Source organism: Ailuropoda melanoleuca, chromosome 16 (genome assembly GCF_002007445.2).
Source record: "Ailuropoda melanoleuca isolate Jingjing chromosome 16, ASM200744v2, whole genome shotgun sequence".
In the NCBI taxonomy this organism is placed as follows: domain Eukaryota; kingdom Metazoa; phylum Chordata; class Mammalia; order Carnivora; family Ursidae; genus Ailuropoda; species Ailuropoda melanoleuca.
The window spans coordinates 39,192,765-39,208,818 of record NC_048233.1 but is presented as its reverse complement, the minus strand read 5'-3'; the positions used below and the strand labels follow the sequence as shown (position 1 = coordinate 39,208,818).

Below are 16,054 nucleotides of genomic sequence, written 5' to 3'. Positions count from 1 at the left end.
GGCTCGATCCCAGAACGCCGGGATCACGCCCTGAGCCGAAGGCAGACGCTTAACGACTGCGCCACCCAGACGCCCCTCTTGTCCAGCCTTTAAATGTTGATGTGGAAGAGTGAGGTGCTGGAGTAATTCCAAGAGCACGAAGAGACAGACATAACTAGGGTGTCGGAGCAGAAAAATGGAGGAAATTGGGGTCCTTGATAACACTGTAGAGCTGGTGGATTAAAAACACAAGTGTTCTAGCTCTGGATTTCTGTGTGTGTGTGTGTGTGTGTGTAGGGGAATATACATAACACAGTTTACCATTTTGATCATTTTTAAGTGCACAGTTCAGTGGCGTTAAGTACAGTCACACTGTTGTGCAGGCATCACCACCATCCATTTCCGGAACTTTTTTGTCTTCCCAAACTGACCCTCTGTAATTGTTAAACAATAACCTGCATTTCCTCTGCCTCCAACCCCTGGCAGCCACCATTCTTCTTCTGTCTCTGTGAATTTGACTAGGTGCTTCATATACGTGGACTCGTGCAATTTCGTCCTTTTGTGTCTAGCTTATTTTACCTGGACTTCAAGCTATATGCTTTAATAAATCTACGGGTGTGTCTTCTATCTTTTGCAGCTGTTGCTACGCTAACTGACGTATCTAGGGAGACTGTACAGTGGAGCAGGAGAAAAGGCCAAAGGCAGAAACTTGGGGGCACGTCAACATTTAAAGCAGTGGGCAAAAACAGAGGCCAGGAAAGAGAGTAAGAAGCAACCAGAGGGGCCAAAAGGACGTCAAGACAATGAGACATCATAGACACCAATGAGAGAAAAAACATTTAACAAAAAGGGAGATGGGTCAAAGGCTGTAGAAAGGGCAACTTAAAATAAGGCCTGAAAGGGGCGCCTAAGTGGCTCAGTCAGTTAAGTCCGACTCTTGGTTTTGGCTCAGGTCATGATCTCAGGGTTGAGGCTGAGCTTCACTGTGGCTCTGCGCTCAGTGAGGAATCTGCTTGAGATTCTTTCCCCCCTCCTCTCCGTCTCCCTTTGCTGATTAGAGCGTGCGATTGTACTCTCTCTCTCTCAAATAAACAAATAAAATCTTAAAAAAAATAAGGCCTGAGAGATATCTATTAGACTTAGATACTAGGCATTTGATGATATTCTTACAAATTAGAAAACATATCTAGCTAAAATTAGGTTCCACTTAACAAATAACAGTGTTTAGGCTCAGGCCAGAATCATTATGCCAGTTTCCCTTCTAGTCTGAGATGACTCTAGTACAGGAGAACCTGAAAGGAGGCCACATTATCAAGCAAAGAAGGATCCTGACTTACGCTGTCTGATTAGAGAGACCCAAACACCTAGGAAGGGTCTGGCTTTTTGCATGGACAGCCCTTTTCCTGTGGACAATGAGCAAGTGAGTCAGAACAGAGAACCAGGTCTGTTCCAGAATATGTGGCCAGATAAAAAAGTGACTAGATAAAAACTAGACTTATTTGTCTTTGGAACATTCCGTGGCACTGCCCTTTAACCGAAGCTTTTGGCTTGCCCTATTCTTAGAAACTGACCAGCTTACAACCGTTCCATCTCCTGATAGTCCATGGCTGCTCCAGTGCCTATAGCTATACCCTTGAATATTCAGAGCACTATGCTTTCTTGTTTTAACATTTTTTAAATTAATTTTAAAGATTTTATTTACTTGAGAGTGAGTGCGCACAAGGCAGGGGAGAGGGAGAAGCAGACTCCCTGCTTAGCAGGGAGCCTGATGATGTGGGGCTCAGTCCCAGGACTCCAGAATCATGACCTGAGCCTAAGGCAGACACTTAACTGACTGAGCCACCCAGGCGATCTGTCTTCGTTTTTATTACCACCTGTGGTTAAGAACTTTAGATTTCTCAGCTGTATTACTGTACCTCCCACATGGTCTCTCTGCCTCAAGTCTTTTCGCCTTTTAATTTATACCCTAAATGACAGCCAGAATGGTCTTTTTTTTTTTTAAGCAAGCTTTATGCCCAACATGGGACTTGAACTCACAGCCCTGAGATCAAAGTTGGATCCTCTACTCACTGAGTCAGCCAGGTGCTCAGAAAGAATGGTCTTTCTAAAGCACATACTTGATTATGTTACTCAGTGTGGCCTTTATGGCCCTTCATGATCTAGTCCCTTCTTATCTCTCCAGTGTCCTCACTTCCTTTTACTCACCATGCAGCATCCAAATAAACTGACTCCCAACCGCACCTGGCTTTGGCTAGTAAAAAGTGCTGTCTCTCACTCAGGGCTTTATGCCTTGGACACACTGTTCCCTCTCCCCCACTCCCTCATCTTTATTGTTTGATTACTTCCTATTCCTCCATCAGGAGTCAGCTCAGGGATGACCTGAGAATCATGTCTGGGAATTGCCCTTTAGCCCTCAGTCTTGATTAGCTGCTCCAGGTTTCTGTCCCCATAATACTTCGCGTTTATTCCACTCTTACCCTCGTGCAGTTTTTTAATTGTTTGCTAGTCTTTCCCACTGATGGAGTTTCATGAAGGCAGAGGTGGTCTTCCTCTCTGTATCCCTAGTTCTGTATACTCAGTAAGTGCTTAGTGAACGAATGGAAGCTGACATCAGAAGCTGTTTCTCGGCTTTGGGAAATCTCTGAGTCCAGTAGAAGTCATTGAGATATTAATCTAGGAGTTCTTGTGTGCTTGTGATTACAGTGCTCTTGAGACAAAAACTTGGAAAGTTTATAGAGGTCACAAGCCAGCTGTGCTAAGGAAACCAAGGAAACTAAATACAGGCAGACCCTGCTTTTGTTTCCTTACATTTTATTGGTCTGCTCCACTGGCTGTACTAAAAATATCATCTCTATTAGTGATATCTCAATGTGAAAATTTTCTGAGAACAAAGCTGCTTTTAGTGCTCCCTGCCTGGCAGCAGAGGGCTGGGGAGACCTTGGTCTTCCTTTCCCTGGACCCATGCAGCCTGAAGACGAGGATGTGGTGCTAGATGAGAAGTCCCCTCAGAGGTAGGTGTCGTGGGACGCAAGCCCGAGTCAGCCACCAGAGTCAGGTGGGGGGGGGGTTGTGTGTGGCACACTGAGTATGACTCTCCGAATTGCTTGGAGAGTGAGGCAGGCATGTTCCTGCAGCACACACAGCCAGGATGGCTTTGCCGTTCCAGCAACAGCCTGCCTCTCCTGGGGAGGTGGGAGGATGGGCTTGGGGGCAGTAAGTCGTCAGTGAGGACATCCTCAGATGAAGCCTAAATCAGGCAATGTGCTAGATTGAACTCCTGCAGTGTTCCACACAGGTTGTACTGGAACACACTCTTAAGAGCTCTTCTTATTTGTACCACTGATAACACAGTTTGTGACTGTAAAATAGAATGTTGAGATACACTTTTTTAAAAATAGGGATATTGCTGTAGTCCATTTTTCATCCTAAGCCACTCATCTTCAGCTTTAACTGCTGATTCCTGGTTTCTCACAGCCCATGGAACCCTGGCATTTTGCCCTATCGACACAGGAGTGCCATCTGTAGTAAAAGAGAGTAACTATAGGCTGTACTGTACATAGGGAAACAATCCAGGGTTTATGTGTTTTGCCATTCTGCTTCCCAGAGCTTTTTCTAGGAATGCATTGTGGCTGAAAGTGAAAATCGGCTATGTAACCCAAGATTTGTGTTCATGACACAAAGCTGAAAGTTGCCCCCATCCTTGTGGCAGAGGCAGAATGCTATCCGGTAACAGGGACAGAGAAAGCCAGGACAAGAAAACCAACACCTGCTTTGGAATGCTCATCTGAGTCCAGCTCCTGATTATATTAAAGAGGAGTCAAAATGTCCACTAATTTCAAGGCGTGGTGCTGCCCCCAGAGGATGCACACGCAGTGACTATGCGGGCATTTCATCAGTTATCCATCAGGCCCACTGCGTATTAAATGGCAAGAGAAAATTCCACTGATTTTAGTCCTCTGGTCCTTTTGTGGTGTTTCCAAACCAGTCTTGGGGTCAGATATGGTGTGGAAAATGGCCAAGAATTGAGAGGGTATCTGAGAAACCATCTGTGCATTACACAGAGATACCAAGTACTGCGAGGGCAAAAGAAATGATACAAGGACATCCTCAGAGCAGGCTTAAATCAGCCCGTGTGCTTGGTTGAACTCCCGTAGTGGGCTTGGCACTGGGAGTGGGGACAGATCCAAAATAAATAAAAGGCATAGTCCTTGCCCATGGAGAATACAGTTAAACTGTAGAGACAGTAAATGTACAGACTTCTCAGAGAGAGAAACAGCTCCACGAGGTAGTAAGTGCCACATGAGTGGCTCAGATAATTCAGGGACCTGCCGGGAAAGAGAAAGAAGTGTACTGGGATCAGCTTTTGAACCAAGACGTTAGCATGCTAGCTTAGCAAAGAAACAAACCAAAGGACAGCGTGTGCATGTTTTGGGGCGAGGGCTATTTTTCAGCCACTCATGGTTGGTAATCCTTTAATCAGCAATCGGCTCATTCATGAAGGGCAGCAAGATAAATGCGTGGTATAAATTCAATTCAGAACCTGGGGCAAAGCCTATTACCAAAGCCTTAAAGCAAAGTATCATCTGGAGCTGGAGAAGAGGAGACCTGAGTAGGAAACAAGATAAAGACTGGGAAGACTTGGGGAAGGTTTAAATTTCTGGAGGTGAGGGTGGCAGAACCAAAAGTCTGACTACTCCAGATTGCCAGGGTTGATGGAATCTGATCTTATTAGCTGGGCAGATGTCCCCTCCTGCCTGGGGATCCTCCAGGATCTCTCTGCCTGGGTGGGTTTAGGCAGGATGGGCAGGAAGGGTGGCTAGTGGGCGACTTGGCTGAAGTTGAGCCCTAAGGTGGAGCCAGGTCCTCTCCCTGGGGTGTGAGGCCTCTTGGTCAGGGGCAGGGCTCATCTGAGGAACCTACCAGGAGTACCACGCCTGGCTCATTAGTGGATGTCTGGGAAGGCCTTTGAAGATGAAACACTCCATAACACTCATTGTTTCTGTGTTTTGGACAAACTAGTACTTTGGTCTCCAGGGGCTGTCGATCTGGCTCCTTTGTACTAGTCTGGAATTTGCTGCAAACTGAGGAGAGTAGGAAACAAACAAACAAAACTGAAACAGTTTTTGAGAAAACTGCTCAACTCCCACTAAGCCCCCATGCTTTAGCCTGTAAATCAGATTCCTCCCCATCCACCTTTCACATTCTTGGGTTTGGGTGCCCTCTGTCTTGACCTGTTCCTTCGCCTCCTGGGTTTGGGCTGTGTGTGTCTGTGCCTCTGGTTCCCAGACTCTGTAGAGAATGCCAGCAGCTGGCATATGGTGATTGCTGAATAAGCTGCCTGCTGACGCATGTCTCCCGCGGGCACAGAGAACTGGCTGCCATGGGCGATTCTGAACGCCTATTTCATTGTCTCAGAGATGCATTTCTGTGGTTGTCCTGTGCTATAGAGAAGGGAGGGAAGAGGAGAGGGAATGAGTGACTCTAGGGTTCTGTCTTTTGGGGGCAATGGGTGGGGTGGGAAGATGGACCTTTTGTACCTTCATAGTGCTTCTTACCGCCATCTTCATTTTTCCAGCAGATATTTGTTAAGATCCTAGTATGCACCAGGCGTAGGCTTCCAGTCAATCTGAGTGAGCTGCTCAGTAAGGTCACTGTTAGACCCTGGGAGTTTTAGTTCGTTTGTTCAACTGCTGTGTACCAGGCACTGTTCGAGGTACCAGGAACACAGCAGTGAACACAGCAGATAAGGAGCTGACATTGTAGTGGGAGAAAAACAGTACAGCAAGAAATAAATGTGTGATGTGTCTGATAATGATAAATGCTATGAAGAAAAATGAAGTGGGATGAATGGGGTGAAGAGTGATGTGCGTGTATTAGAGGTGGTTGTGAAAGGCCTCTTTGATAAGGTGATATTCAAATGGATACCTGAAGGAAGTGAGGGAATACTCCATGAAGGTTATCTGGGAGACAAGCATTCAGGGCAAGTGCAAAAGCTTTGAGGGAATTGAAGTGGGGTAAGCCAAGGGAAGAGTAGTAGGAGATCTGAGAGGAACAGGGGCATGCAGATCGTGCAGGACCTTGTAAGCCACAATATGGCTTTGGATTTTACTGAAAGGGAGATAGGAAGCCAAGAGAGGATTTTAAACAGAAGCAGCATGACCTGATTTTGGTTTTAAAAGTAGTCTGGCTGCTGTGTGGAGAATAGACTGAAGGGGGTTGAGGAGGAGGCAGGGAATGAGGTGACTGCCTCATTGCAGGTGAGAATGTGGAGAACCTGTCCTTGGATGGGCCACGATGAGCCTAGGAATGAGAGGTAGCCTAGGTACACTGTTGTATGAACAGGGCACAATTTTCACCTTATTTCTTCCTGATTAATTTTGGTGTGTGGAAGGAAGGTGGAATCGCAGACATATAGAAAGGGAAGAAGTGGAGTCTCTTGATCGGAGCGTGGACCTTGGGAACCTGGCAAGCCCGAACCTTGTCAGGAGTCACAAAGAGCCACTCCTCATTCCGCTCCCTCCTCTCCCAGCCTTTCCAGGAGTCTCAGGATAAGGTCGGGAGAGGGAGGGGCATTAATGGTCTTGCAAGGCCTTGTATGGTATAGAGTGTTAGAACTGAAGGAACTTCAGAAGTCCTCTAGTTTAGTCCCCTCCATTTATAGGGGCAGATATGGCTGGGTAGAGTAACTCGTCCAAAGTCACACAGGTACCTTGTGGCAGAGCGGGGGTCCTGAGTGTTCTCGGCTTTGTCTGCGCTCCCAAAGACTCAGGATGTGTCTGAGTGGGACTTGATCTTCATAGCTTGTTTTGAGCTCCAGCCATGACTTTGGCAAATCCCATTTACACAAAATTCTGACTAGCAGATGGTGGTAATGAGTTTGTTTCTTTGCCTAGCATCGAGTGTTCCATACCAGGGACCAGGCCAAAACCAGACTGCCACTGCTCCCACTTGAGCCATCCTGTCCTCAGAAAGTGGTTGCTGTGATCATGGGTAATATCTTTGGGAACCTTCTGAAGAGCCTGATTGGGAAGAAGGAGATGCGCATCCTGATGGTGGGCCTGGACGCCGCAGGAAAGACCACCATCCTGTATAAGCTGAAACTGGGGGAGATCGTCACCACCATCCCCACCATTGGTAAGGGCACAGCTTAATGTAGGCTTTCATGCCAACAGCTGGGCCAGACAGGGGGCCTATTCCTAGATCCCCCACCTGGCCACCAGGCAAGTCCATGCAACTTGGGGGGATTCAGGGAAGGATGGTTATTTAGCTTACTAGCAGGTGCTGGGGCTGCCGTTTGCCCACCTACCCGGGTCCTCTCTGATGCGGGAACTTCCGCAGCCTGGCACTGAACAGTTGCCCTCAGGCACTGAGCTGGTTTGTTCTCTGTGTTGTTTGGAAAGCGGGTGAAAGGCTTTGATGTTCCTGCCAGAGGCCAGGAGTTGTTTCAGTTTAGATCCTCAGTGGCCCTGATCCTGGTTAAGACCTGCCCGTGGGAGGGAGAACGTTTGCCTTATAGATGGGGCTCCGGGTCATCATTGTCCGCTGCTTCTGCATTTGGGGCTCCAGGATTACAGCTCACTTTTTCTTCACTGTTTCCTGGGCCCTACATTTTAGCTGCAGCAGGCTCTGATGGCTGAGGTACAGGAGTGGGGCTGAGTCATTTCTTTGCAGGAGGGAGAGGCAAAGACAGAATGAGCGGAGAAGGTTAGCTCATGTTACCAAGGAGATTGTGAACCTCCTGACTGGCCCTCCTCATCCTCTTCCACTTTTTCTCTAAGGTTTTCTTCTTGGCCTTTAGGCTACTAGGTGAGGGAATACTAGGCCTGAGGAAGCCTTAGTTTTCTTTCCTTTGCTAGGATCAGGGCCAGCCTGGGGGAAACAGAGACCACTGGGGTATTGTTTGCAGGCCTGGTGTTTCAGGCCAAGAGGCCATTGTGTGTTTTTTCCAAAGGGTTCAACGTGGAGACAGTGGAGTACAAGAATATCAGCTTCACAGTTTGGGATGTGGGCGGCCAGGACAAGATTCGACCTCTCTGGAGACACTACTTCCAGAACACCCAAGGTATGGCATATGAATCGCCTAGCTTGGCATGGGTTGGCTAGGTGTGGCTGTCATTCTTGGCTGTGGGCAGCCAATCCTTGCTCTGCCACAGCTCCTAGGGGTGGGAGAACAGGAGGAAAGGGAGCAAATATTTGGAGGGTGTACTGAGGGTGTTGTCTTTCAGTGGTAGGGATGAGGGGAGTTCATCTGCTGTCTTAACGCACCCCTTGCTCTGCCTCCGTAGGGTTGATATTTGTGGTCGACAGCAATGATCGGGAGCGAGTAAATGAGGCCCGGGAGGAGCTGATGAGGATGCTGGCGGAGGATGAGCTCCGGGATGCAGTGCTCCTTGTCTTCGCAAACAAACAGGTGAGGTTTCTCCCCACCCCTGGATTGGAGAGAGGTCAGCCTGGCCGTGGAAATCATGGGTGTTGGGGCTCCTTGTAGGGGAAGCCCTGAGACTGTGTTCTCAATTTTGGAAGTGTGGGGAATATGATTAGCTGGCTTCTTTATGTTCCTCTTCTTGTCCCCTGCCCAGCGCTTATCAGCAGCACTTCTGTCCTCGGGGATTGGTGTGGTAGATAGCTCAAATCCCTTCTTTATCTTCCCTGTTGTCTCCTTTAGTGGAACTGCCCTCACTCCTACAGGCAGGCAGACCTGATTCTTTGCGCAGTCTGAATCACTTCTTCACTTCCCTACGAACCCCATATTTGGTTTGCCCCTCCCCAGTGGAATGACCTTTAGCACCTTGGATCTGTGGTTGTGGGATGATTAAATCCAGAGCAGCTCTTTAGGACCTTGTTCTGGTTCCTACAATGAGGGAGGAGGAGAGGGAGCTGGTACACATCTCTTTGGTCGATGGGTGCTCTAGAAGCCTTTGAAAGACCCTGAGCCTCCTTTTTGTGTGTCTCCCTCGTGCTCCAGGATTTGCCTAATGCTATGAACGCTGCTGAGATCACAGACAAGTTGGGCCTGCATTCCCTGCGTCACCGCAACTGGTACATTCAGGCCACCTGTGCCACCAGCGGGGATGGGCTGTACGAAGGCCTGGACTGGCTGGCCAATCAGCTCAAAAACAAGAAGTGAGAGCCAGGCAGCCCTGTCCGACCATCCCACCCACCCCTGACACACCTTCTGTTTCCCTGCCCCAGCCCTGCCCCTTCCTTCCCATTGCCAGTGTGGCCAGGGCCCTGGGTGTCATGTCCGCATGCCCAACAAGAGCCTTGCCTCCCCTGCCTCCCCTCCTCTCCCCTGTCCATGACCAGTCCCCAGTTGCTGTCCTGATGATGAATCATTCCAATTTATCGGATTTAAAACAAAAACAAGGTTGTTATGGTTTCATGGGTGGCCCCCACCATCCTCTGGGGTTTGGGAGGTGGGGTGGGGTATTCTCTCCGTTCGCTTCGTTTGGCTCTGGTTGCTGTGCTCTTGGCATCTCAGTCCCTTCCCTCTCCCCACAGGTTCCTCTCCTACTCCCCATCTTCCTTTCCTTTGCCACTCTCTCCCTATTCTACGTGGAAATTGCACGGGCCTCTCTCTGTGTGCGTGCATGTGTGCGCGTGTATATACATGTATAGAGAGATATATATGCAGGGGCCAGGGAGAAGGGTGCAGGGGTGGAGTGCAGCTGGGTGCTGGGAGCCAGGTCACTGCCCACTCCAGCCTATCATATGCCTCTCCCATGCTGGTGAGATAAAGGGAAGAAGACAGAGGGAAGGCTGCCCCAGTCTTGCACTGGTTCCTCTCCTCTCTGCAGGTAGGTTTTTCTGGATGATAGGACGGATGATGGATTTTCCACCACCATCTTCCTTGTACCCCTCTCTCCACCCCGTTCAGGGCAGGGGGGTGGTGTTTATCTCTAGATGACTGTTCCCAGGGAGATGCCATTGTGCCCTACCTTGTTAGTGGGAAGGAGAGACGAGCCCACTCACTCTTACCAGCCCGGTGTTCAGCTGATCCTCCCCTCATCCTTAGATTTGTTTCTCGGGAGCTTGTGAGGAAGATGGGGGGAACAAGACCTTGGGGTGTGTTTGGGATCCAGGGCACTGGGGGGTGGGCCTCAGGTTTTCCATCTCCATCCTCTTGTGTTATTAGGAGAAGGCAAGGCATGGATCAGTCTGTTCCTGCCTTCCCGTGCCCCCCTTTCCTTATCTTCTGATCTTGGGGACTGGGTGGTTCATCTGTCCTTCGTCGGAAGTTTCCTCACCCTAGTAGTCCTGCTGACCTGACCAGGGCTGGCTGGGTGGTTTAATGGGGGGCAGGGGAGTGGGGGTGACATAGCAGACCTCAGTTTCAATTCCCCTATTCTCCACTTCTCTCTTTTTCTAGTCCAGGATGTGCTGAAGGCTGAAAATTTTCTATTCTGTTTCTAGACCCTCAGACTATCCTGCTGTCCCTCCTCACTCCATCCCAGCAGTTTTCTCCGGCCCATTTCAGCCACTTCCCATGAATCAGTTTGAGGGTTGGAGTGGAGGAAATTAGAACTCTGAAGTCGTTGTCGGTGCTGGTGGGATGCGGTGGTCTGCAGCGTCCTCCCACTGTTATTATGTCGTTGTTCAGAAGCTGCTGCTACTGCGTCTCTCTGCACGGGGCGCGCCTGTCCCTGAGGTCCTGGCCCGGGTCCCGACTTTGCGGTTTCTGTGAAGCCGTGGCTTTTCTCTGGGCTCCTGTGTGTGCTGGCTGCGCCCTGAGCTCCAAAATGGCCGCCCATAACCTTTCTGCTATGGTCAGGGCCCAGGCCCCCCCGCCCTCCCCCCAGCATGCCTGAGGGACCCCTTCCCAGAAGGACTGTCCCAAGCCCCACCCCATGGGGCCAGGCTTCCTGCCACCTTTGTCTACAACAGGCAGATCAGTACCCCCACCCTACCCCAGGTCGAACTGTGAAAGAGAGGTTCCAGGGGTGTCTCCCTCAGTGCCAGTTCCTTAGTGATGTACTATTTACACAAGATGCAGTGGGAGTGTGCAGGTCTCCTGATCTCTAGGCCTGTGTGTGTGTGTGTGTGTGTGTGTGTGTGTGTGTGTGTGTGTATTTGGTGGCAGGGGTGAGGGGAGAGGTGTGCTGGAGCTTCTAGTTCATTTTAACACGTATTCACTCCCCTGACCCCACGGATGCTTCCCTCCACCGCTTTCCTTTGCCTCTGCCTCTGTTTCCTCATTTTTTTCTCCTGCTCCTGTGGCCTCTCCCTTCCTGAACTCTTTCCTTTGCCTTCTCAACTCATTCGCTGCTGTTGCCTCTGTCTCCCCTTTCCTTGTTTCGTTCCTACTCAGGATCCCCCACTTTTGGTCTTTGCAGTAGCTGAGGATTTTGCCTCTTCTCCTGCCTCCCAGTATGACCCCCCCTAGTTAGATGGCAGTCCCAATTAGGTTTTTCTTATTTAAGGCCCACCCCTACCTTGTTTTGGGGGGCTCCTGAGACGAGTGGGCCTGAGGGTGTTAGGAAGCAGCCTTGGAGGTTGCCTCGGTGCTGCTCAAGGATCCATCCAGCAGGGGGCAGTAAGTGATCTTGATAGTATCCCTGGCTGCTAGGCCCTTGGCAGGGGTGGTCCTTTCTACATTCCCATTCTCCTAAAAGCTCTTTTTGGATTGGGTTTCTCATTCTTTTTTTACCTGCTCCCTCCCACACTCTCCTCTGGTAGATTTAATTCTATGCTTTCCTTTGTTACAGCCTTTTTTTTCCCCTAGAGAGTCCCCTCTGGCCCCTTCCCCTCCAAAGTTTGTTTTGTGGTGTTACACTGGTAACTGCAGTTCTGGTTTTTCTCTTCTTTTTTTCTCCTCTGGAATGTAGACTGTATATGTTTAATAACTCACCTTCTCTCTCCTTGCCCAAAATGTGGGATACGCGATGACTGTGACCCTGGTTGGAAATTAAACTTGTTTTATGCAGCTTTGGAGCAGACCTTCATCCTTGATGTGCAGCAGCCATGGGACAGTATTTTAATGGTGAGGGTAATTCTGTCTTTGGTCCCTCTGTCTAGACTGCTCCTTCTCTTAGCAGAGGGGTAAAGGTACACTTGACAGGCGGAGAGTGAGGTTATGGAGGAACTTAGGCTTAGTTCTGCACTGCTTACTACTTTCCATCATGCTCTGGAGGGGAGCTTGAATGAATTGGGTGCCAGAATGTGAGGGCTTCTTGACTTTGCTCTTTTAGTTCTAAAGGATTTCATTCTGGTCTTAGCCTTATTTGTCACCTGTTGGTAGACATTAGGGACTTCAGTGGCCAGAGCGCCCTGAACTTGGAGTGACCCACCCTGCCTCCAATCTCAGATCTCCCCAGCCCTGTGCAATCAGGTGCTTCTAGTTGGAATAGGTTCCCCTCATCCAGTCTAGTTCTGGACTTTGGCAGTGAGTCAACGTGAAGGATGAAGGTCTGGATAGTGTAATGAACTTGATCTTCCTTACAGCTGTGGCGCTGCTGCTGCTCTGCCTTCAGCTGTGCCACCTCTGCTCCAGGCATGTGGTTCCCCATTGTCAGGATGCCGAGCCTTATCCAGAGATTCCACAGTGTCTTGAGGGAAAGGACAAGCCTCTGCCCTCCTAGCCCGCTCCTGCCACTACTCTCTTCCCCCCCTGCTGCTACTGTCTAGCTCCAGGAAAAGAAAGAGACGGTGCTCCCCTTCCTTCGGTGGGTGAGTTCTAGGTGAACTAGGTAGGCCTTCCCCACTCTCACCGCTTTCTTAAGCTTTGGGGACAGAGACCTTCCCATCCTGATGTTGTGGGAAAGGGACAGGATTTAGGCATACAGTAAGTTTGAGAGCCCCAAGTACCAGTGTGAAGTAAAATCATTTGTATTCAGTCACCTCTGCGCTCAGAAGTCCGGGCTTAGTGATCAAGGTTACTGATCACCACTTTCCCAAGTGCTTTATTTGTTCATTAATAATCATATTCCTTCTAGTACGGTAGCCCCTCCCCTCGTAAGATAATGATAATGGAGAGTACTTTAGCTTAATGGCAGATCAGTGGGTGTCTTTTGAGGAGGATGACCTAGTCCCTTTTGTCCCTCAGTACTCCATTTAAGATGACAGGAAGGAGGTGGGGGGGTCTCCTCTGGTGGCATTTGCTTTTTAGGGGCACATGGTGGGATGAGGGAGAGACTTAACCTGGAAGGTGAATGTTCGGCGTCTAGCTCTTAGGACAGAGAACAAACCGCATCTGCCCAGAACTTGAATAGCTCTTCAGTTATGGCTCGACAGAAGACTTGGGCCCAGGGTCTACTTCAGACTAATCTGGGCAAGGGAGTTTCCAGCATGAGTCTGGAGAGAGCCAGCAGAAGGCCTTGGGTTGGTCTGGGTGGGTTGGAGGACAGAATTGTCCCCTTCATTTCAGAGTTTGGGGACAGTGACGGGGAAGATGACTGTGGTATGTAGAAGTTTCTCAGACCTGAGGTATAAGGTGTGAAGTCTCTGGGGGTTCACTGCATTGCTTCCAGTTCAAGTGCCTAGATTGGTCAGAGCAGGAAATTGACAGGTATTTACTTAGTACCTTTTAGGGTTCCAGACCTCCACTAAGAAGGAAGTCAAGCCACTGTCCTGATGGAGAAACCTGGGAATCCATTTCTGGGATGCTCTGAAGTCCTTTGGGATATCCCATAGTATAGCACGTGGGGTAGTGAGAGTTGGGGAATGACTGTGTGGGGGGGTACCCCTTTGCTGCTCCCTGGTACCCAGAGTGGTGTCTTTGGGCAGGCAGTTATAGTACTAAGAACGCGGCTTTTCCTGTTCTGAAGGGTGTGGAGATAGGAGGGCCAAAGTCCAGCTCTCTACTTTCTAACCTGGTAGGTAACTGGAGGAGTAGAGTATCCTGCTGGTCACTGGGGAGTGATAGGATCCAGAGGCCTTCCTTCCTCTGTAGGTTTTTCAGTCTAATTGGGTTTCCTGGCCCTGATTGCTGGGATTGGGTAAGAATGACCCCAAGTTCCTGAGCAAAGGGAAGAGAAGGTTAAGTCTGAGGAAATCCAAACTTTGGGAAAGGGAGCAATGCAGTGGCTGCAGGTTTGGAAGTGAGGAACTTGGGTCAGGACCGTCACGGCTTGAAGGTGAGTGTCTGCTTGTGTGTGTCACTTTGGCCATGAGCGGCAGAAGGGAGTGTCTGGGCTGAACGAGGGCATAACCATACCTAAAAAGAAAACATTTTGTCCTCCAAGGTATACATGCCCTTGAAAATATGGCATTCGATTTTGAATGCAGATTTACATATGCTGACTCACAGGCTTTTTGTTTATTAACACTCTGTTAAAAATAAACATATTAAAAATATTTAAAAAGCAGTGCCCTGCTTACTGTCTGGCACATAATAGCCATTCAGCCTTGATGAATGAATAAACATCATTGTCCTTAACCAAACTGGACCTGGTGGGTACCCTGTGAGTCCAGGGGGCTGTGGTAGAGTTTCTTCTACTCGCTGACAGAGACATCTTTGAAGGTGGAGGCCTTTCCAGGAGTGGCCCTCCGATTTCAAAGCCGTGGCTCCAGTCAGGGTTGTGCCAGTTCCCCTACCTTTCCCAGAACCATTTCACCTTTCTCTGTCCTTCAGGTTCCTCTTAACTTGATCCAAGGAGGAAAGCTCAGGTGGACTTGTGCTGCCCTCTGGGGGTGATATTTTTGTCTTAGTTTTGCCCTATTCCCACTACCTCCCCCCCAGCAAACCGCCCCCCCCACTTCCCCTTCCCATCCCCGACAAAGCCTCAGACCTGGACTGGGCAGTAGCCTTCCAACTTCACAACACTGTTCCAGTCAGCCCACGCATCAGTGCAGTGTGCGCGGTCACGGCTTTGCTCAGAAGCCTTCGGTGGGTTCCCACCGCCTTCATCTGACGTTCAGGTTCTCCACAACCAGCTGCTGCTTCCCCCTCTAACTGCCTCTCACTACTCCTCTGCCTAAATCCATTACTTTAGCCAAACTGGTCCATTCATTTTCCCCAAATATCTGACCTGCTGCCTTTATCCCCTTTCTCACTTTTTAAAAAATACTTTTCTTTAAGATTTACAAAGCTGTCCATGACCTCTCTAATGACAAGGACTACCCGGCTGGCTCCTTTGGTTTCATTAGCACAACTCATTCAGCACCTCCCACACATTCCCTTGTATTGTTATATATTGTGTTCATTCATTTAATATTTAATTTTAAAACTTATTTTTGTAACCAAAGTAATTTTCATTGCCGAACATCCAAACAATACACAAGTATACAGAGCAGCATGTGGAACCTGTTCTCCTCTACTTTTCTCACTCCCATTCCCAAAGTAACCACCGGTGGCTTTTAGTGTGCCTCCTTCTGGTAGTTTCTTTTTAAAATATATATACCTCCACACATTTGAGGAGGGGTTAAAATGTAAGTGGACTCCTTTCATATCTATTATTCTTGCTTTTTAAAAAATTTTATTTTTTTTTAAAGATTTTATTTGTCAGAGAGATTGAGCACAAGCAGGGGGAGCAGGAGGCAGAGGGAGAAGCAGGCTCCCCGCTGAGCAAGGAGCCCAATGTGGGACTCCATTCCAGGAGCCTGGGATCATGACCTGAGCTGAAGGCAGACACTTAACCAACTGAGCCATCCAGGCTCTATTCTTGTCCCTATTCTTGCTTTTTTTTAAGCATAAGGGTATATGTATTTGTCTTGGAGGTTTTCCAAGTTAGTATAGTTATATATATTTTACAGATTTATTTTTATTTTAGAGAGAGAGGGAGAGAATCTCAAGCAGACAACACGCTGAGCGCAGAGCCTGACTCAGGGCTTGATCTCACAACACCGGGATCACCACCTGAGTGGAAACCAAGAGTTGGATGCTAGACCAACTACACCATCCAGGCGCCCCAGTATAGTTAGATTTTTTTTTTTAAAAGATTTTATTTATTTATTCGACAGAGATAGAGACAGCCAGCGAGAGGGACCACAAGCAGGGGGAGTGGGAGAGGAAGAAGCAGGCTCATAGCGGAGGAGCCTGATGTGGGACTCGATCCCATAACACTGGGACCACGCCCTGAGCCGAAGGCAGACGCTTAACCGCTCTGCCACCCAGGCGCCCCAGTTAGATATTTTTAAT

General features: G+C 49.0%; 1 protein-coding gene across 1 annotated transcript in view; it reads left to right on the top strand.

The window, feature by feature from the left end:
- Positions 1-11,902, top strand: part of ARF3 (ADP ribosylation factor 3) — a 13,860-nt gene extending 1,958 nt beyond the window's left edge. The window contains exons 2-5 of the mRNA XM_002927194.4: positions 6,873-7,113; positions 7,931-8,041; positions 8,265-8,389; positions 8,945-11,902. Coding sequence (XP_002927240.1) covers positions 6,966-7,113; positions 7,931-8,041; positions 8,265-8,389; positions 8,945-9,106 — 546 coding nt within the window. The 5' untranslated portion in view covers positions 6,873-6,965 and the 3' untranslated portion in view covers positions 9,107-11,902. The remainder of the gene's footprint in view (positions 1-6,872; positions 7,114-7,930; positions 8,042-8,264; positions 8,390-8,944) is intronic.
- Positions 11,903-16,054: the final 4,152 nt, after the last annotated feature.